Source organism: Fringilla coelebs (assembly GCF_963513975.1).
Source record: "Fringilla coelebs genome assembly, chromosome: 2".
In the NCBI taxonomy this organism is placed as follows: Eukaryota; Metazoa; Chordata; class Aves; order Passeriformes; family Fringillidae; genus Fringilla; species Fringilla coelebs.
Genome location: NC_140029.1, coordinates 33,303,441 through 33,325,033, shown reverse-complemented (window position 1 = coordinate 33,325,033; position 21,593 = coordinate 33,303,441). Strand labels below are relative to the sequence as shown.

The 21,593-nt window shown below is 37.1% G+C and overlaps 1 protein-coding gene across 1 annotated transcript in view; it reads left to right on the top strand.

Annotated features, from left to right (window-relative positions):
- OCA2 (OCA2 melanosomal transmembrane protein) overlaps nucleotides 1–21,593 on the top strand; it is a gene marked incomplete at its 5' end in the record, with an annotated part of 159,046 nt that overhangs the window by 44,167 nt on the left and 93,286 nt on the right. Inside the window, 5 exon segments of the mRNA XM_084225463.1 lie at nucleotides 6,927–6,998; nucleotides 7,825–7,890; nucleotides 8,977–9,033; nucleotides 10,356–10,480; nucleotides 14,022–14,160. Coding sequence (XP_084081589.1) covers nucleotides 6,927–6,998; nucleotides 7,825–7,890; nucleotides 8,977–9,033; nucleotides 10,356–10,480; nucleotides 14,022–14,160 — 459 coding nt within the window.

Below are 21,593 nucleotides of genomic sequence, written 5' to 3'. Positions count from 1 at the left end.
TTCTCCAGCTTTACTCTTTCCTCAAGTTTCCAAGGCATGAAAATTCAATAGTTTGTCTCATCTCATGCATCAAAGGTATATTTTTGTTTGCATCATTCAAGGATCTCTTTGAACCAGTTAATCCAATGTTCCATATCAGCATGAAGGTTTAGTAATTCAGTTTTCTTTACAAACAGCAAGCAGTGATACAGCTAAAGAAGAAAACTCATAGACTCTGAAGAGATTGTGAATTGTGCACATTGCTCATTCAAAGCCTTTGACCAACCTTTGGAGTAAAAAAAATCTCTGCAGAATCTGTAATCAGCCTACAGATTTTCAATATAGAAGAGGGGAATGAATTAATCTGGTAATTTATTCACAGAAAATAATTTGATTTCTTAAGTCTCTTTCTCTATCTTTCTCCCTGATTCTCTCTCTGCATTGTTTTATGTACAGAAAGAATTGATGTCAGCTTAATGCAGATACTTAATCACAGGCTTTCAGGACTATCCTGAACAAGAATTCTAAGATTGCCTATCCTAGACAAGAATTATAAGATATCCTTACCTTGTATTTCTTAGCTTGTTCTAGTTAATGTGCTGTTGTGGTTTACCCCAGCCAGCATCCAAGCCCCAGGAAAGTGCTTGTTCACTTCCCCATCAGAGGGATCAGAGAAAAAATCAAAAAGATAAAAGCTAGAAAACTCATGGATTGAGATAAATACAGTTTAATAAGGAAAGTGAAAGCTGCATGCAACCAAAGAAAAACAAGGAATTACTTTACTCCTTCCTGTGGGCAGGCAGGCATTCAGTCATCTCCAGGAGAGCAGGGCTCCATCAAACAGTGACTTGAGGAGACAAGAATCATCACTCCAAACATCCCCCTCTTCCTGCTCCTTCCCCCCTCTTTATATACTGATCATGATGTCATACAGTCTGGAATATCCCTCTGGTCTGTTGGGGTCAGCTGTCCTGGCTCACAATCTCCCCTGCATCCATAGTCTGCTCATCAGCAGGGCAGTAGGAAAAGCAGGAAAGGCTTTGGCTCTATGTAAGACCTGCTCAGCAATGACAAAAGCATCTTTCCATTATCAACTCTATGTTCAACACATATCCAAAGTACAGCCCTCTAGCAGCTCCTATGAAGAAAATTAGCTTGACCCCAGCAAAAAACACCACACATATCATAGGGATAAAAGTGAACTGATAGAGGCATTTTCTTGGACACCATATAGTATTACTTTTAATCACTTTTTATTTAAGATAATCATCTTGTATATGTTTTATATTGCATAGCATTGTATTAGAAAGTGGCAAACTGTTGCCATGACTTCCCCTAAGGCGCGGTTGTTTATACCAGGACTTCCTCCACTGGCATTAAATCAGAACAAGTAATTTGGCACACTATCTGAGCAGAAATAGGTATTATTGCAGAATGTCATAGATGGGTGCTTTCTTTCCTTGGGGTTGAATAGATGTTCAGAAATTATAAAATTTGCTACAGAATCTATTGTTTTCATTAAAAAAAAATAATTTAAGGTTGGGTATTTGTCTTTAAAAAGAGCTTATTGAATATAAATGAATACATATGGAATATTATTTTCACAGTTACAGGCATAAATATTTATTGTGCAAAGAATGAATAAGAATGCATGTTAGTACTAAGATATGATCATGTTTCTAAATCCACAGATTTCTCCAGTCTTAACTGGTCTTAGTCATATATTTCATACAAGTGGCAGTACTATAATATTGATTCACCACTGATTTCTTGTAAAAATGCGTAAACTTTTGGTCCAGGATTTTTTTTCCTTAGCAAGATTTACTTATATACAGTGAGGCAGTTTTGGCATATTTTGGCTTACAAAAATGAGATTCATTATTAGATTTTTAAAATATTTAACCTAGTGTAAAGTGTTATTTTACGATTTATGCCTGCATATATAGAATTCATATAGATAGTGTCCTAATCTTCAGATGAAGATATAAATAGCTGTTCTTGCTGTCACAGATTTTTGTGATGCTTGGAGTCACTTTGGGATTCTTGATGCACATCATCTTTCACCAGTGTGCCTTACTTGCTTACCTCAAGAGTTGCTCTAGCCCATCCCTGCACACTGCACCAGCATGTCATACTTTCTAAGCGATGTGAGGCAGCTCAGTTTTTCCTCATTAAAATCCCTACAGAGTTTACTTTCTACTGCTTAACTAGGTAATTCTAAGGCAATTAATTTTCTGTTATCATTAATTTTGTGCAAGCTGTTGAGGCACATCTCCTGTGAGGGGTTCCCCTGTGCTGGACAGAGTGCCCCAAGGCTGCAGAACTGCTTCTGCAGAGCTGGTGTCAGGAGGAAACTGGGGTCAGGAGGGTGAGGAGCTAAAACATTAGCTTCCATCACCAGCTGAAGGGGAGATATGCTGCTATGACTTCACTAACTGATACTGGTCAGGCTCTTTACCAGAGGTGAGCATGTGGAAAACCAAATAAATATGTCTGGCATCACAAACTTTCTTTTTCTTCTGCTCTGAACTCCTTTGTATCTGACTACATCCTATGTTTCTAGTTTGCTGCTTTATTGTATCCAAATTTTAAAATTTGCCAGAAATAAAGAAAATTTCTATGGATTAAGAATTTGGTGCCATTCAGGTTTGAAGTGGATCTACAGCAAGGCAGAGCTCAAAGTATTTCAACGCTTTTTTTGACCCTTGTTTTCTATCATAAGCCCAAATTTTCGGTCATGTTGCTTGACAGTTAGGAAAAATTACCCAAATTTTAAAGCTAACTTAACATTGTTTTTCTGCAATTTCCATTTTTGAGGACAGTTTCTGATGCTAGTATTAGACTTCTGCATTAATTTTCCAAAATGGGGTTTTTTGGATCCACTTCTTTTGATCCACTTAAGAGTGAATCAAATATGTGCACCCATGAAAGACTGAAGTTTCATCTGTATCCTGCTAAAACAACTGGAATAGTCCAAGGCAAACCAGACCACCAAGATTTATAAGACAACTCCATCAAGGAACGTGACTGAGAAGCACATTTTCAGAGGTGTTCAGGCTAATAGTGTCTTGATTGTCTTTAGGAAAAAACTGAGGAAAAAAGACTCTTCCACTGCTGAGAATGTCTTATTTTAACCAAATCAGTCCTTATTAAAACATGAAAAGGAATAGATACAAAACATAAAGTCAGAGAAAAAGCTATCCTAGGGTAAATTTTACTTCTCTCCTTCCTTGTCACCTGAGAATAAAGAAATAAACTAGAGACTATGAAGTCTAAGAGGGATTTGGCTGTTGATTTTATAAGGAAGATCTCAGCTATTCTGAAGGTAGGTGAAAAATACATAAAACTCATATGTGGATATAAGTTTGGTAATAACTGCATCCTTTTGAAATGCAGCAGTGTTGCCACTCTATCAAATGCAAATTAATTTATCAGTAAAATAAGAAGTTCAATAAAACAGGCTTCATTGGAGATAAAATGGATAAGAATGAATACGGGCTGTGTTTGAAGCTTTACATTAAAATCATTGACGCTTATATTTCAACAGCTATTCATGACTTTAAAAAAGGACTTCTGGAAATAAAATGCTTGGTATGATATATCATTTACCACATATCTTCAGAAATACATTACAGAAATGCATGTATCCTGGATTTCAGCTGGGAAAGATATGCCCTGAAATATCACCCAGGTTGTCATTCAAATGGCTTCTAAATATTTTCTTTTGCCTCCTGGAACACCATACGAGATTTAGTGTTTGGAATTCGGAATAATTTTTATAATGATGCTGTTGCAGTCTACCAAATGATTTCATGAACTCAGTGCAAAAATTCAACAGCACTTTCAAATAGATAAAGAAATTTAAATCTGGGAAAGGTCTAGGCTTTTTAAATCCAATTTGCATTAAAGTTTGCAACTGTATATTGTTAATTAATATCAAGCAAAAAGACTTGTGGCATAAATTATTTGGGTAGCTTTAATATCTTACTTTAAAATGAACTCCTGAATTAAGAGTGTGGAAACTATTAGAATCAGCATTCAACTCATTGTGTTTATCACACAGCAGGCAATCATGAGACAAACTTTCTACAGAGAATTATGAAACAAAATTGCTATAGTAGCCTTTCCTAGTCTTTGCTTATTCTGATTGACTCTATGAGGTTGCTATCAACACACCTACGTTGTTGACACTGTTGTTTTACTGTTGTAGCTTTGTGTATTTTAATTTTTTTATATCAAATACTGTAAATATCTATTCCCTAGATTTTTCAATTTCTTCAGCTCTTAGCCTTGTAACATCACATATGAGTGAGCTCTAAACTGAATCCTGCTTTCTAAAGAGTGAAATCTGGACTGCATTGTTTTCAGTAGCACTTTTTATTTGTATTACTGTCTCTTTGAAAAAGGCAAGAGCCCTATCCTTTGCTGTTGCAGTAAGTCAGCATTGATAGGTATTCTTTAGACAAAAGTGATGGTGATGGTGAGGATGCCCTTTTTCCAAAGAGTTTACAAAGTTTGCAGTTGGAATAGGAAGTGGGGAGCTCTAGCATACAAACTGACATACTAAAAGCTTTGTATCTTCCTCCTCATCAGTCCTTTCTCATCTCCGTGGTCATTGCACAAGGCTATGCCCTTTCTCAAGTGAGAGAACAATCCTATGAATACAGATGATTTCTCACTTAACCTTTAAAAATCTCTTTAGATTCAGAAGTCCACTAAATCCCTCAGCTTTCCTGGGATTAAGTCTCTGTCTTAATTTATTTCTAAGCTCTTTCAATTCTCGACCTGAGCTGTTGTTTATGGATACACTCCAAGAATCATCCTGAAAAGATACTCATCCTCCTGCCAGTCTTCAAAAGAGTTTGTTCATCTGGGGTATTTTTCAAAAGAATAATAATAGAATTTTCTTGATATAAAGCCCTCCAAATGTGTATTAGATGGAATTGTGGTTCAAAGAATGTCAGAAATCATAACCTGCACCTCCTAACTTCTAAGTTTGTAAGTTTTAAAAAATACCTGTGCAAATATGTTCTTTGTTTGAGGTTTATTTTCTGTGAAAAGAAAATTAAAGAGACTAATCTATTTTTTCCTTAAGCTTCCTAAATATCAAATATTGAATATTTACATGTCTCAGAGTTTACATAAGTGTTCTTTCTAGGCTTTAGATTACTTTATTCATTTGATATATTACTTTATTTCATTTGATAGGAATGGACAGTTGTACATTTACTAAGTTTTTTGTAGTAAAGCTTTGGACCTTGTTCATTCTTCGGGATATACCTTTGTATATCCTTCTTGAAAAACCACTGGAATGAAGGAACTGGCAGATGACTTAATTTGTTCAGTTTCTTTCTGCATAAATGAAAGCAAACTTCACCCATAGATGACAGCAAACTCTTGGAAACTGAAACTGCAGTCAACTCAATGTGAGCAATTAAGCATACAACAGTGACAGCAAAAGTGCTTATGTGGAAATATGCAAAAAATCTGTAGCTAAACAAATCTCAGAAAACCTATGATATCTTTCTGAGAACTGTAAAAGAGCCATCAAAGGTGGGTGGGGATTGCACGAGGAGAAAACCTTCAGTTTGAGAACAGCTGAGGATTTCCCTGCAGCCTACACTTGGGCTTTGCTCTGTAAGAAGCTGATCCCCTTCCTTAATGGACAGCTCTGCTTGGCATCTGTTATTGGAGAGAGCTGTAAGGTCTAATTGCTGCCCCTGATTGCCAGCCAAAAGAGCTATGGAATGTTCTCAAGTGCTCCCCACCTTTGCAGAATCAGAAGGGCCATATGTGTGCTTACATGTCAATGCACTGAAATGGGAAATCAAAAGTGAGCCGGTGGGTTATCACAACATTTCTGTAGGAGCTGGTGGGAGTTGTAATCTGTGCTCTGAACAAGTAGGTCATTAGGGCATAAAAATCTTGGTCTGATCTGCTGCTTTGTGACCATGAATAGGTTATTCTTCAGTCCATTTTTAAGGAAAACAGGAGGATGAGACAGATAATTTTTTTACTCTTGAGTTAGTAATTTATATATATATTTATTTTTCTAGTAATTTGGTAAATTGTGCAGTTCTTTACCATTTCCATTAAAAATTTATAATCAAGGAGGAAAAACAAAGCCAAATCTTTCCTTTTTTGCTTTTCCTTTACAAACATGGAGGAGAGCCTTGAGATGCTCTTATCCTATTTTTATTATCAGCAAAATATTTCTTATGAAATTAGAGGCAAATGAAATATTTCTAGACTCTTTTATTTCTTTCTTAACAATAAATTTATCTTGTGTTGGAATAATATTTAAACATATTAATAGTGAAAGCTGGTAATTAGATTCAGTCTTTTGTAGTGTGATTTTCATTAATTACATGCTTACTTTAGCCGAGTTATTTTACACAATCTGTGATCTTCCAGACATAGAGGATTAAATAACTACAGATGAGTTCTTGGAGAAATAAAGCACATTTTCAGGGCTCTCTTGCTGTACAAGCCCCTACTAAGAATGAGATGGATCACCTCCTGGGCATGCATCTTCTTTCCATGGGATGTGAAGGGAAGCCAACAGGATGAGGCTTTTTGATCCTTAAGTTAGGGAAGATGAATTGCTTTCCTTCTTGGGTCACCTACTGGCAAATGTAAGAAGCTGGTGCAGAAGTCCCTTCCCTTCCTGGATGTTAGAGATGAGACTTCCTAGCAGCATTTGCACAGGCAAGGCTTTAGTTGGTTGATTTTTAAATTTTGTTTTATTTGGTTTTTGGTTTTGTTTGTGGGTCAGTTTGGTTTTTTTCTTAATAGCAAAGTAATTAACCATCCTCTAGTCAGAAAAAGCCCTCAAGCAAGCCAAGAAAAGAATTGTGTACATGAGGTCTTATCCTTTCCCCACCTTCTTTTTAATGGTAAGGAGATGCTTAGAGGAGTCTGTGGTCAATTCTTACCCTTTGTTGCAGATTGTTCACAGGACCCTTGCAGCCATGCTGGGCGCTTTGGCCGCTTTAGCTGCCTTAGCTATTGTTGGAGAGGTAAGTTTTCAAACTGTAAGTGCTCCCTTTATCTCTGGGTGTGGTGTCAGGTGTCATTAATTTCCATGTTTGCCCAGTTCTAACTGAGCACATGGCAAAGCAGTGTTTTTTAAAAAAAGAAATGGTAGGACAGAAACTGGGGTGGGAAATGAGGTCAGACTAATGTGTAGACAAGAGGAGTACAAAAACGTCAGTTGATGCTTTTTTATTCTGATTTGCAGGAAGCTGACTGCAACCATTCTCAGCTTAATCCAGCGTTAGTTTAACACTGTTATTTTCAGTAATGTTAGGCTACCAAGCGTACCTAAATGGAAATACACTTTATACTACCCTAAATAATTACATCTCATGCCTGCATGTTCCAACCCTTTTGTTTCGCCTGCTGCTTACTCTTCATTGATATATAGTCAAACATCAGATTGATTTTCTCGGTTGTTCTCGTAACCACATCATTACTACATTCCCTTTAATACCCTCCAGTTTATTCACAGGTGAAGTGGTATGCTTTTGTTCTTTTACCTAAAAGGGAACTGCAGTGTACCATGTAATTTGGTTATCTTTTATTCTGTAATGTTAAGTAAGGAACAACTAGACCAACCAATAGCCTGCTAATGACTGACTTAGGATGCCAGCAGTACTTTGAATTAGTAATAATAATGATAGTACTAATGGTAAAAATAAAGAGTCCTTTTTATGTAGCTTGTAGGAACACTTATTAATTTCCATCACATTTATTTAAATGGTTCATCAATTAAGTGGAGTTTATAAGTCATAGCTAATCACAAGTTAGGTGGCATTCACTTGTAATTGTATTTTTTGATTGCAGAGGCCAAGTATGGTCAAAGTGGTGGAGTGGATTGACTATGAGACACTGGCATTATTGTTTGGAATGGTAACTAAAATGTGTCTTTTGCTCTAAATGTGCCAAAATAATTGCATTCAGTATAGAGGTGTTTTCTTTTAGAACATTTTGTTAACTGTACTTTTCTCAGACAACTATGACAAACATTTTTGTCTTAAGGAATTTACCAAAAAGGATGAGGATCAGACCTCTGAAAGAGTCTTTTGAAAAGCTGATCCTTTTCTAAATTTTTTTAATCTGTGAGATTGTATTGACAATATGCTAAAAACATCCTTGGGATTTATAAACAGAAAGACCTGTTTGAGGGCCAAGTATTATCACTCTCATTTTTCTTTTTAATTTTGTTTATTCAAAGCCATCCTCAAACACACTCTGCTGCAAGAGTTGTTTCCTGTCTCATTGTTTTGTCTGAAGCTACAAAAAAAGCAAGCCAGAAATGGAGAAGTAATATCTGATGAGATTTTAATCATATATTATTTTAATCACTTTGCCCAGAGCTATTTGTGGTAAAAAGCATTGTCCAAGTGCTATTAGACTCTAACACAAAATATACAATATACAGAGACAAAATTACAATTTTCTGTTTCCATTCTGAGCTTTACTTATTTCCTAGTCCTTGCTCCTTGCATTCCCCACAGAAAAAGAAGAAGGAAAAAAAAAATCTGTTTAGAGCAAAGATAGAAGGACAGGAGACCTCTCAGATGTGGGAAAATGCAAGCATTTCTTGAAGCCATTATCTTCTGTGCTCTGAAGAGTATTACTGCAGAGAGCAAACACACTTATTGGTTCTTCTTGATTAATGATATAAGGGAGATACTTTGAGTACTTAATGTATGGTGCCCACTTAGTCACTACAAATAAAATTCAACCAGACTCCTATGACATTTTCAGACTGCTTATATTGAGAAGTATATTTCACCATATGATTCATTAACTAGAGATATCTGGCAGCTGTAGTGGATATTCTAATATAAGGGTGATTAGATTCTCAAAGTTGTGTCAGTTAAGAAATCCATTTTTCAGTATCACAACCTGCTTTGCTTTAGTTTTGAGTAATAATTAAATTAATTTTATATATCAGTTCAAAGTGATTATATTTTTCCTCATTTTTGGCAGATGGTTTTGGTGGCCATATTTTCAGAGACTGGATTCTTTGACTATTGTGCAGTAAAGGTGGGTTTATTTGGTGCTTATAAGTATTTCTAGATTTATCAAGTTAGTATTTATTCAAATCTGTCACGCCAAGCACGTTCTTTAAAGAAACCTTCTAAGGTCAGCATATACTTATCATATTAGAAATGATCATGTTTTAATACTGGAAAAATTTGTCATGTTGTGATCATGTTGTAATACTGGAAAAATTCTTTGTGGATAAAAGGAAGCCCTTAATGCAATTCTGTTTCTACAGGAGAATGTTAAAGGTCCCCAGTAGGGTACACAAGCATTTGGACGCTATTAAGCTGAATATTTCACTGATTTCCCCAGGACTGCAGTTCTGCTGAAGCTGAACTCTCTATTTATGCCTGGCAGTGGGGCAGGAAACTATCATTAACTTTATGACCACATGTGAAAAGTGGCCACAAACCTTTGCACAGTAGCAGAGTATGAAAAGTTTACATGAAAAGTGTAATTCATAGAATCACAACCACAGAATTAGAGAATTGTTTGGGTTGGAAGAAACTTTAATAATCTTGTTCCAATCCCCCTGCAATGGGCAAGGACGCCTTCTACTAGAGAAGGTTTCTTAAAACCCCATTCAGCCTGGACTTGAACATTTCCAGGGATGGGGCATCCAAAGCTTCTCTGGGTAACCTGTTATAATGTCACCACCCTCACAGTAAAGAATTTCTAACTAATATCCAATCTAAGCCTACTGTCTCAGTTTATAGCCAGTCCCTCTTGTCCTATCACTACATATCCTTGCCCAAAGTCTTGCCCCCAACCTGTCTTAAATTGTTGCCCTTTAGGTGCTGAAAGGCGCTGTAAGGTGACCCTGGAGATTTCTCTTTGCCAGGCTGAATAACGCAGATCTCTTCCAGCCTGTTCTCGTAGGAGAGGGGCTCCAGTGTTTTGATCATGTTTGTGTCCCTTCTCTGGACTCACTCCAGCAGTGCTGCTCTGAGGATGGGGAAAGTGTCCCAGGTGTGGAAAGGAAGGGAGGTCTAAACCCTGTTAGTCCACCTGGACATGCAGGTGGAAGATGGAGGCTCAGCCCTTCTCCTGCCACTGATCTCCTTTATGACTGGCAGCAGAGCGTGGTGTTTCTTCAGCCTTTTTCCTTTGTTTGATGGGATTGTTTGCCTACTGCCATGAATTATTTTCTTGACAAATTATTTAGTATTGGAGAGGGTGCTGTTGGAGTAATAGTAAAGAAATAGTAAATGCTCTGAGGTCATTGTTGCTTGACTTTGATCAAGTTGCTTAATCTATAATTTTTTGAAATCTAAGCTGGAGTGATGCAGTACATTAATTTTGCTTCTGTTTGTTTTTCCTAGGCTTATCGGTTCTCTCGAGGCAAGGTGTGGGCCATGATTACTCTTCTGTGCCTTATTGCTGCAATTCTTTCTGCATTTTTGGACAATGTTACCACTATGCTGCTCTTTACTCCAGTAACCATAAGGTATTTTATTGTTATGGATTTAGGCTTGGTCTTTTATAGCCAGCAATCAGTAGTAGACACGTCTGCAAAATACTTGGTGGAGGTTGTCTTAATCATTTAAATTAGAACTGCAAATACTCGTATTGTAGTAGAATAAAAAGCTAGCACTTTCAGAGGAATGCACTGTCTTTTGCCTTTGCATTAATACTGAGCACATGTCTGAGCACTGTGAACACTGCCTTGACAGCTAACTGTTCTGGTTTGTCTTCATATCTTAAGAGCAATGGCATATTGCACCAAATGCTCCCTGGTAGATTATTTTTTTTTCCTGTAAAGCAGGCAGAATTTTTAAATTAAAGCTGCTTTATTCTTTGCTGGCTGATATTTATATAAAATTTTAGATAGTAATTTATGTTTTAGTGAAGTTGTTATCCCTTCTAATATTAGTGACAAATAAATTTTTTTAAAGTCCATATTTCATCCAAAAGCTTTTTCTTGAATCTGAGAATCTGAATTTTATTCTTGTTGGTGATCATGTCATTGGGATGGCTACTGGTTAATTGCACAGTTTGAGATTAGATATTTGGAACTTTGAGCGGACAACCATGAATTTAATTACTTCAGATTTCTGTAAATTAATAACATGTTATATGCAACTACATTTAATCAGTGTGGGATTATAAATTACTATTTAACCTGAATTTAACCTGTGTCAGTCAGGCAAATCTGTTTAATCCAGTTCACTTTTGGAAAGATCTAGTGTATTTTAGAAATTATCCTGAGAGATGTAATGCTGGCAGTCATTATCACATTAAAGTACACAAAATTCTATTAAGATATGCCCACTCTTTAAAATGCAGTGTAAAGCAGCAAAAACCAATTTTGCAAGTGATATTTATTCTAGACTGGAAACAGCTGGTGAATGAAAGCTCCATTTGTCTTCTGTCTGATTATATTTTAAAGAGATGGCTTTGCTGTACCCTAATCAATAATTGCATTTCTAGCAGTAAGCAGCACTGGAACTATTAAACACCAAGTTTTCTTTAGCTGCATTACAGAATATTTTGGATAAATATAATTTGGGAATGGATTGAAATCCAGAAGTCAATGTAGCATAAAAAGCTTTTCACAGTCAGAGCTACGGTAACATTTATTCGGTTTTCAAAGAATCCCAGAATAGCCCAGGTTGAAGGGACCTCGAAAGGCCATCTGTTCCAACCTTTCATGGGAAAGAAAGCCTAGATGAGATTATCTGGCACTCTCTTCAATTACATCTTGAAAACCTCCAGTGATGGGGACTCTACCACATCCCTGGGGAGGTTTTCCAGTGGTTAACTGTTTTCACCATAAATGGGTTTTCATATGTCAGGGTGAAATCTCTCCCTTGTACTTGCTGCCTCTTGTCCTCTCCATGTGGATCTTTGTGAAGGGAGAGCCTCTGCTTTTGTAGCTACCTTTAAGTAATGGACTTTTGTACTAAATATATACTAAGTCCTTTTATTTTATACTAAATGAGCCTGTAACACTGAAGAAGGGGAAACTCAGTATGTGGGAAACATTTGTATTTGAATCACTATCAAAACTAAAATAAAATTTTATCTCACCTACTAAAACCAAATAATTGCCTACTTCAAAAAGCTTCATGCTGGGGGTCATTTTCTTTTTTATCTTACTGCCATTGTCTACAGCTTCACTGTGTTGCACTGTGCAGTCTCCATTGCCATGGAGATAAAGCTTGCAGAAAATTGTACTGACTCTGGGAACATTAGGGTTTATATTTCCTATGATAAGGCCTAAAATATACTTGTTTCACTCTGCATTTTGTAGTAACCTACTAAAAAAAGTAATAACTACCTCCTTTTAGCTGTTGTTTATTTTCAAGATATTTTGTCATTGGGAAATGAAAAAGGCTAATGTTTTTACAGATGAGGAATTATATAACCAGAAGAAGTAAACTGAGGAATTGTGATCCTGCCATTTAACCAAGATGTTCTGATAGTTTTATACTTTGGGCTTAGCCTTTTCTTACTTTAGAGTTCTTTTTTTAAAATACCACTAGGCCCATCAAAAAGAAAGAATCACTAAAGAAAAGTTTAGCTTCTATTTGGAAATACTGGGAAATCAAGGAACAATGGAGTTAAAATTGCACATAAAATTGTGGTTTTGTACCACAATTGATACATTTGGATCAGTTGTACTACAAAGTACCCTTTAACTGAATGATTTCATGCTGCTGAGGAAATAGTGCATTTTTTGCACAGTTATTATTTCCCAGAGTTTTTATGTACTGACATATATGCTATCTGACAGTGTTTTTTCTGAGTTTTAAATTGACATTCTTGGTGATAGTGTAAGTGAATCAGGTTAAGCTTTTTTGCAATACTCTTTTCTCTTTGAAATATAGGTTTTAATAACACAGACTTAGGCTAAACAGTAAGTTCAATCCTTCTTTCAGGGAAATGTGTGAGAGCATTGCAGTGAGAAAGCATTCTTCCTGCCCTCTCTTTCCTCCATCTACTATGAGGTGTAGGGAACAATAGTTTAAGTGCGGCCTCCATCTTTATATTCTGGAGCAACCTTTTGATAAATTGTGAGGAGGAAAGCAGTTGTTTCTTACTCCAAAGTGCTTAGGTGTGACTTCAACTTTCAGCTTTTAATCGCAGAGCCCAAGTTCAAAGTCAAACACGTACTTCAGGACAGAGCGGATTACGCGGGTGTGTGCGTAAATGTAATTTGTGAGTTGGAATAATCTGTGTGAAGATTACTCTGTGTAAGTGGGCTCTGAGTTCAAATGGATCATGAGGTTACTGAGTCAACCCCTGTGTTTGCCAGGGCACTTTAAGGTGCTTCTTCTTAAAGAAGCAATTTACTTTTTCTTATCAAAGCAGCATCCTACCAAGGAAGTATTAAATATATTTGAACTGCTAAAAACATTTTGAGAATTTTTTGACCATAAGGAATGTGTATTTCCTGCTCTTGTTTCATCCCAAATAGAAATACTCATGATCAAGCTTTAGAGAAGGAGGAAAATAGGAACAGAATAAACTGAATAAACCTAGCCTGAAAGCTGAAGTCTCTAATAGATGATTCATGGCTAATTGGCAGCCTGCACAATCCTCTACCGCTGTTTCCCATAAGAAAGTTAATCACTGTTGCTGAGTGCAGAGCTTGTGGTTGACCGGAATAGTTTTCCACAGGTCAATGCAGCTTAAGGACCCTGGTTTCAGAAGCTGTATCCCAATGAAAATTTGAAAAGCTATTTTCTGTGTAGTCTGATTCTTGTAATAGTTGACTATTTTAAATTAAATGCTTTAAAAAATGGATCAATTTTGTAGGCATTAATAATTGCATTTTAAATGTAAAGAAAATCTATAAATTTTCATTTACATTGTTATAGTTACTCTAGCACAATAAATGCTTTAACATAGCAATTATTGACCCATGTTTAAAATCCTACCATTTGTCTGTGAAATGACTGCATTTTGTAATTTTTGTGCATTTTAATATTTAAGGTAATTTATCTATAGGATAAGAAGTTAATTTCATTATCTTTACACTGCAGGCTCTGTGAAGTACTAAATCTTGATCCTAGGCACGTCCTGATTGCGGAAGTAATCTTCACAAATATTGGGGGGGCTGCCACTGCTGTTGGGGATCCTCCAAATGTGATTATTGTTTCAAAGCAGGAGCTGAGGAAGAGGGTATGTACTGCAGTTGTTTGGTTACTAAAATTAAGTAGTGGTGTTGACTTGTGCAATGTTGGTCCTTCTCTTCCCCCAGACAGCCATATAAACACAACATAATCAACTTTTTTTGCTATGGTCCTTCTTTTTTAGCAGGATTATCAGACAGAAGAGAGTGATCTTTTGAGGACAAAATAATGACGAAGAATAGACTTTTTGATCTGGACTGAGAATACCAGTTTCCTTTTTTTGTTGTTGGTGAGGATTTCCTTATTAATTGCAAAGTGAGGAAAGAAGCAGAACAACTGAGGGCTGCAGACAGGGCAACAAGTTGCAAATAAACAAAAATGTGAAAATGAAGATGAAAATCCATCCATTTTTTCAGTATAGGTTTTCTCTCAAAAGTTCAATATGAGACAATCTGACATTTTACAGAGAGGTTGCTTTGCCCCTGTAAAGCCAAGACAAAGGTGAGGCACTTTATCCTCCAGGCACAGCCCAAGGGGACGTGGGGTGTGAGAGGGGGTGGGTGCTTCTCCCATGCAGCACAGGCTGCAGCTGGCTCCCACCTCCTGACAACATTTTGCTATCTCCAGGCTGCAGAGACAGATTTTAGCTTCCAACGTTTGGCTCTCCTATTGTTTGCTGGGTGCCTGGTGCCAAAGGGAAGCTATGGTGGCTGGTGCTGGGTGGGACTGCAGGACAGGAACGATCCAGCAAGAGCATCCTGGTCCCACCATTTCTTCCCACCCACATGGGTCTCTCTGCCCTGAGGAGTGGATGTGACACTGCTGGCAAGTGTTTTCAGCCCTCAGCATCAGCATGGAGCTGAGTTTGCTGAGTTTTCTGTGCATTCAGCTATCCCTACTACTCCTCAACACGAGGGCATCAAGTGTTCCTTCTGCCTCTGGCACTGTCTCCCATCCCCTTTGCCTGGTGCCCTGCTGTGCTGTGGAGCAGCAGGGAGGCGGTCTGCTCAGGATGCAAGGGGCAGCCCCTCCTGGCATGGGGCAGATCTGCCCTTCTCCTCACCAATGTGCAGTGCCATGGAACGGGCAGTAATGTAATGGGCACATCTATAAGGATACCAGGGATGAGCTTTCTGCTTTGGCCAGGTGTCATAACCACCCCCTCCCCCATCACAGACATGTTTTATGGAAAATCCTTTCCTTAGGATTTTTTCCTCCTGAGAAGCTGAGAGGCCTCAAGAACAAAATGTAAACAATGATTATCTGCTGCTGTGGAATGCAACAGGTGGATCTGTGATTGGTCTCATGTGGTTGTTTCTAATTAATGGCCAATCACAGTCCAGCTGTCTGGACTGTCTCAGTCAGAGACAAACCTTTGTTATTCATTCTTTTTCTATTCTTAGCTAAGCCTTCTGATGAAATCCTTTCTTCTATTCTTTTAGTATAGCTTTTAATATAATATATATAATAAAATAATAAATCAAGCCTTCTGAACATGGAGTCAACTTTTTCATCTCTCCCCTCATCCTGGGACCCTTGTGATCACTGTCACATCCCCGCCCCGCTCCCCCCCGCCCCCCCCCCAAAAAAAAAAATTTTAGAGAAATGTGTTCATTGAACTAGTGTAAAAACAACTGTGCAAGTGGATGAGGGAATTGTAGTATAAAATCCTAAGTTTATGTTTTGGGTTTTTTTTTTTCATTTGGAGTCATTTATGTTTCTATTGCTTTGTGAAAGAAAGATTTTTCTAATTAACTGAATGCACTCAAATTAATTAAGTACTGTCCAGGTTGGGAAATGTCTTTGATAAACTTTAATAAACTGAATGTTTGCCATCAAAATGTTTGAAATGTACTGCAGTTGGCTAGTTTGGATGGCGACTTTGAGGACTGTAATATTTATTGTTAGCTGAGAACTTGATAGCTAAGTTTTAAATTTTAGATATGAAGTCTGTGCACCTATTTAAAACTTCTGAGCTAAAAGAGAATAATTAGCACTTGCCATGCAGGTCATTTTCCTAAATACTCAGAAACTCATTATTTCTGTAGAACCTTTAGAAGTGGCTATAAACATGGGAGATAATTAAGCAATCACAATTGAAAAGAAACCATGTTGCATTTTTCTTGTTTGAGCTATTGATATTTTTAGGAGGACTCAGATGTTTAAATACCCTGGCAAATATGACATGATAGCAAATTCTGTATCTGAAACAAGCACAAAAATCTTTCCAGATATTTCCAGATCTTCTGCTGTATCACAGAAATAAGAACCTAGTGAAACAGATTAGTTTCAGCACAGGGACATAGAATTTACTCTGCTTCTTTTCTATATTCTCGGTTGTTATATCTATATATATAAATAAAAGAGGGTCAAAGACCTACCCTTGGCCCTGAGGCAGAGTGTCATGGTCTGGGGTATGTCCTCACTGCTTAGGGCTCACCCCTTTTAAGGAGATTTGCCTGGGAGTGTGCTGGGCGGGGTAACTGGATAAAGCCAAGACAGAGGTCAGAGAGGGAGCTGGACCATCTGGCCTCTTACAGTCTGAGCTGTTGGACTAATAGCTGCATTCCTAATTTTGTCCACCTGCTCCAGCATGCTCTCTTTTGATCAGAAGTAGAAATATAGACACTGCTGTCTTGTTTCTGAAACTACTTCTGGTAAATGGTGCTGTGCACAAAGGTTACATGAGCTAGCACAATTCTGTGTCTAAAATGCATGGGAAGCCTACTACAGTAGTACCAAGTAATATTTATTTTATTCCTTTTTTTTTTAAACTGTTTCAGAGGTAAAAGTTCTTGAATGCATTAATGATATCTTAGTCCTTTATGAGGTATATTTTATAGTTTCTATTATGGTGTTTTCTGTAGAAAATACTTGGTTTCTACCTCTTTTTAGCATTATGGTCATGTTTTTGGACATTCTAGGAATTCTAGAAATTTTTTCCACTTGATATTTTTGTTGAAATTCTTTTCTCTTCACAGTGTCATTTTTTTACAGTAAGTACAGGAGTAATTACATGGCCAACTGACCCTGCAGAAAGTTGAATAATGAATTTCCTATGTAAATGATTTGGTTTTCTACTTTATTTAGGTGCTATTAGGAGGAGGAAAATTTTACCAGTCTTCCTGAACCTTTACTGCTGTACATCAACCGCTAAAAGTACTCAAGTAAAATATTATGCAAGTTTACATTTTTGTAGGAAACCTTGGCTTTTATATCAACATGAAATGAAATGCAGCCTTGTTACTTTGGGTGCTGTTATCTGGTTTCAGCATTAGAAATGTTTTACTTTCTGTTTACAGTGGTGCTGGAGAGACTTTTCTCCCTAGCTTCTGGGGAAAACTAACATCATATTAAAAATATTTTATTTAAACCATGTTTGAATAAATAAGATTTTTGTAGCACTATGCTCATTAAAATGTAGCAATAAGTCTCTTTACATGTCTTGAGATGCAAATGAATGTCAAAAGGATATTTTCTTTTTAGCTGTTGCTAATTTATAATCCTGACATATTCCCTACCATCATGACTGGAATCATTGGAGCATTTACATAATAGAAGAGGAAGATTTGTTGTGTTCTTGGTTGTTCTTAGTTGGAGTCGGAAGAATTTTCACAAAACAGCATTTATGTTTTGATTTTAGGATAAGAGTAAACGGAAAACTTGTTTAGTGAATAGAAAACATTTTTAATGTTTTATTATCTTCAGAGTGCTGCTACAGAATGGCCACTGTTAACAAAATTATATTTTTATTTTGAAGAGATATGGACCTCAGACTTTGGGAACTCCATGTGTATATGCACAAAAGAGCATGAACCAGTTGGATATGGTCCTTGCTCTCGGAAGGGCTGGACAGCAAATCTTCTGTATTTGGGAACTTTATGAGCTTCTACAAGTGCACCTTTGAGATCAGGAGTTGCTGTGCTCTAAGCACAGTGTGTGATTCCCAGTTCTTTAAAGAATGGATGGCAAATATGTCTCCAGAGCAAAATGATGCTGTGAATGTAGTGATAGTGAACATGTGCACTGGTATGTGCTAAATCTGCATAAAAGAAGTAATGATAAGAGCAAAAGCACTTTTAGCATATGCTAGCCACTGGGTTATATCCTTTTATTTACTGTTTTTGTTAGCATCTGATAAAGCTTGTGCTGTTAATCTGGTGTCTGATGAGTATTTGGGGGTTTCAGCATGTTACTCAGAAATATTCCTGCCTTTTAACAGGAATTTCCTCGGTAATTGACAGACATCAGGTTTTCCTGTGCTGCCTTGTAGAGACTTGCAGCCTTCATGATGGAATTTAGCATGATGTGATATTAGTTGATTATATTTAATGAGAAATTGTGGTACCAAAAAAATTATGAATGAAAGTAGGTACTTCTGAATAGAAAAAAGAAGAGAAAATCCTGTATATGAAGCTTTATATTTCAAGCACTGGTAAAATGGATTCCCATAGTTTAGTAGGCTATTTTTGTTGAGTTTGCTGGATACAAGCTTGTTAAAAATTTTAATCAATTTGTAGAACTCTACCCCTTCTCTTGATGTTTGATTGATTCCTTTTCTCAAGAGAAAATTACGCTTAGGCAAAGTGCATGAACTAAAATGTATGGGCTTACCTCTGATTTCAGAATTTTTACCATCTGTGCATGTAGAAATCATTAAACAGCACAATGTAACACAAAAAAGGAGGTTCATCAGTGTCTCAAATAAACATTATCTTCACGTAACTGGGTTAGACCATCAGTGATTTCTGGCTCAGTGACATCATGAGCAGCTCCCATGAGAGACAATGCAGATCTTAGTCACTCAGCTAGAAGGGATGTTTAAGCCAGTGTAGAAATAATAAATTACTCTTGCTCTTCATTTTATTAGTTTTAAAATATTAGAGTAAAGGGCATTCTGGCTAGAAACAGTACTTGCTGCTCCCCAAATTGCTGCACATAGGTATAATTTTTGCTTTCTCGTTGCTTTCTCATTGCTCTCATTGCTCTAAATAGGCAGTGGAAAGGTCTGAATTATTAGAATTTAATTTCACATCTCCAGAAGCAATGAAAAAAGTAATAATCAGGAAGATAGAAAGCTAGCATTTTAGGAAAACAATATGATACTTCCTCCTAATATGGAATTGATATATTTGAGTTTGCATTTAAAACTATTAACCAAGGAAAGATGCCCACCCTGTTTCAGCTCTGAATCTGTAGGCAGTGGAACCTTTAGGCTGTTGTCTTGCTAAAACAAAATCTTTAGATTTTCTCCTGACTTGGGGAACAGGAAGAATTTGACACAATCATCATAGCCTCAAGTAAGGGACATTTGAAGCATGTTTTGTATTTATCACATAGATTGAAATCTTCTGGAAGAAAAATATTTCTTGCCTATTGTGCATGTCAATTCTATTCCAGTCTATTGTACAGGAAAAGAAAATCTTTGTGAAAATGACTTTTTGTTGTGTGCAGGAGACATGGGGAGCACTTTAATGCTTTTTTTACAATGCTGAATCCTGGCCCCAGCAGTGCAGAAGACTCAGGAGGTATATAATGGGCTATCCACAGCCACAAAGGGTATGAATGTGGGCTCTGTGGAGATGTTCTGTGTCCTTTCTGGGGTGTGGGAAGAGGAACAGGGACAACTGATGAAGCAACTGTGCCACAACCTAGCTATCTTCTGCTGCATCCATGGTATCTGTGGTACAGTGAAAACCTTTTAGTCTCTTTAAGTTCCCCAAGAGGCTGTGAGCTGGCTAGCAGCTACCTGTCAATGCCTGGTGTGAAATCAGCCTTCTTTTTGCCTGAAAACACATTCCCTGTGTTGCAGAGAGGCTGGTGCTAAGCACCCAGCCCAAAGCATCAGGGCGGGCAGCTGTCTGTATTTCACTGTATTTCAGCCTTTCTGATATCAGCCATAAAAAGTAGTGCACTTGGTAGTCCTCAGCCCCTCCTCATGGCTGCAGGGCATCAGCTGTCCAAGGCTAGTGACCATCAGGATTCATTTTCACTCACTGCCCCACTTGTGGATCTATGCAAGGGGGTAATGGGGAGGACAGCTTAGAGCAAGGGATGGGAAGAGAACTGACTCCAGTCTCACATTATCACTGACAATCCTGTCATGCAAGCTCTGTCCCGAAATAGGCACACTCCATGTTAGAAAACAATTTGTTTCAGCTGAATTGGAAAGCTGTTCTGCAGTAGGATCAGAGCAGCATGTTTTTTTTTCCACCAGGGATCTCAGAGATATGAAAGATCAATGTGCTGATATTATGAACTTTAACAAAATCCTGAATCTCAGCCCAGCTACTCCCTCTGAAAAGTTTGGGTAAGCTCTTGGGTAGGATGCCAAAAAATCTAGTAGACATTTTTTTCTTCTTGTGATGGTGTCTGCAAATCACTTTCAAGGCTTATCTGCGTCAGCTCTTGTGTCATGAAACTGTGTTAATCCTGATTTTTTCTTCAGGGTATTGTGATCTCTATCTCATTTAAATTCCTTTCAACTGTGAGACTTGAGACCTCCTTCTTACCCTCAGCATTTTAGTTTGCCTTCTAGGTTGAGGTGATTTTCTTTGCAGAGAAATTAATTTTGTGGGTTTCAAATGATGTATTTCTTGTGCTGTATTTTTTGAGAAGCCTCTGCATCATGGCATGTCAGGAACCAGAAACAATTCTTTTTCCTTTGAAATAGGTGTGATGATAAAAAATGTAAAGGCAAGTGATTTTTTGTATTTTACTTGCAATAAGCTACTTCCTTAAAGTCAAGATCCTTTAATATGTGATGAGGATATCACATATTTAAACTTGAGGGTTGCCAAGAATTCATTGGGTTCCTGTTTATATTTTTTTACTTCCTACTTTAGCATTTATCTTTATTTCTGTGTATTTCTACAGAGAATTTCCACCATCAGAGTTGGCCTGGTAGCTGGCCAACCTAAGAAAAGTTTCATCCCCACTGCTTTTATTGTAAGAATAGTCTGAGTGCAAAAGTAACTTTCCTCTTTCTGGTAATTCTGTATTGAGTATAATCTGACCACTCCTAACTACTTTATTGCTCTTCAACCACCTGTTTTCCAGTCATTTTTCTTTCAGAGGGTAGTTCTTTTTTCCAGTCAGGTTTAGGCATTTCTATTTCATCTGGTGTAGCTTCAGTGTTTTTACAGCTTTAAATAATTTTGGCTTCCTACCTCTCTTAGCCATTTTAGAGGCCATACAAAACTGAATAATGATTTTGCATACTTCCTGACTGGCACACTGTCAAAGTTGGAAAATTTCTGAACTAAAGCCAGTTCAATTTTGAGGTTTAAAGTTCTTATTTTTCTGGCCAAAATTTTACGGTTTTTCTTTTTGGCTATAATCTTAGAGGGAACCCATATATAGATGGGTTCAGATATATTTATATTTATGACTATAGTTACATTTATAGGTATATTAATATATTTATATTTATGACTATAGTTACATTTATAGGTATATTTATATATTTATATTTATTAGATA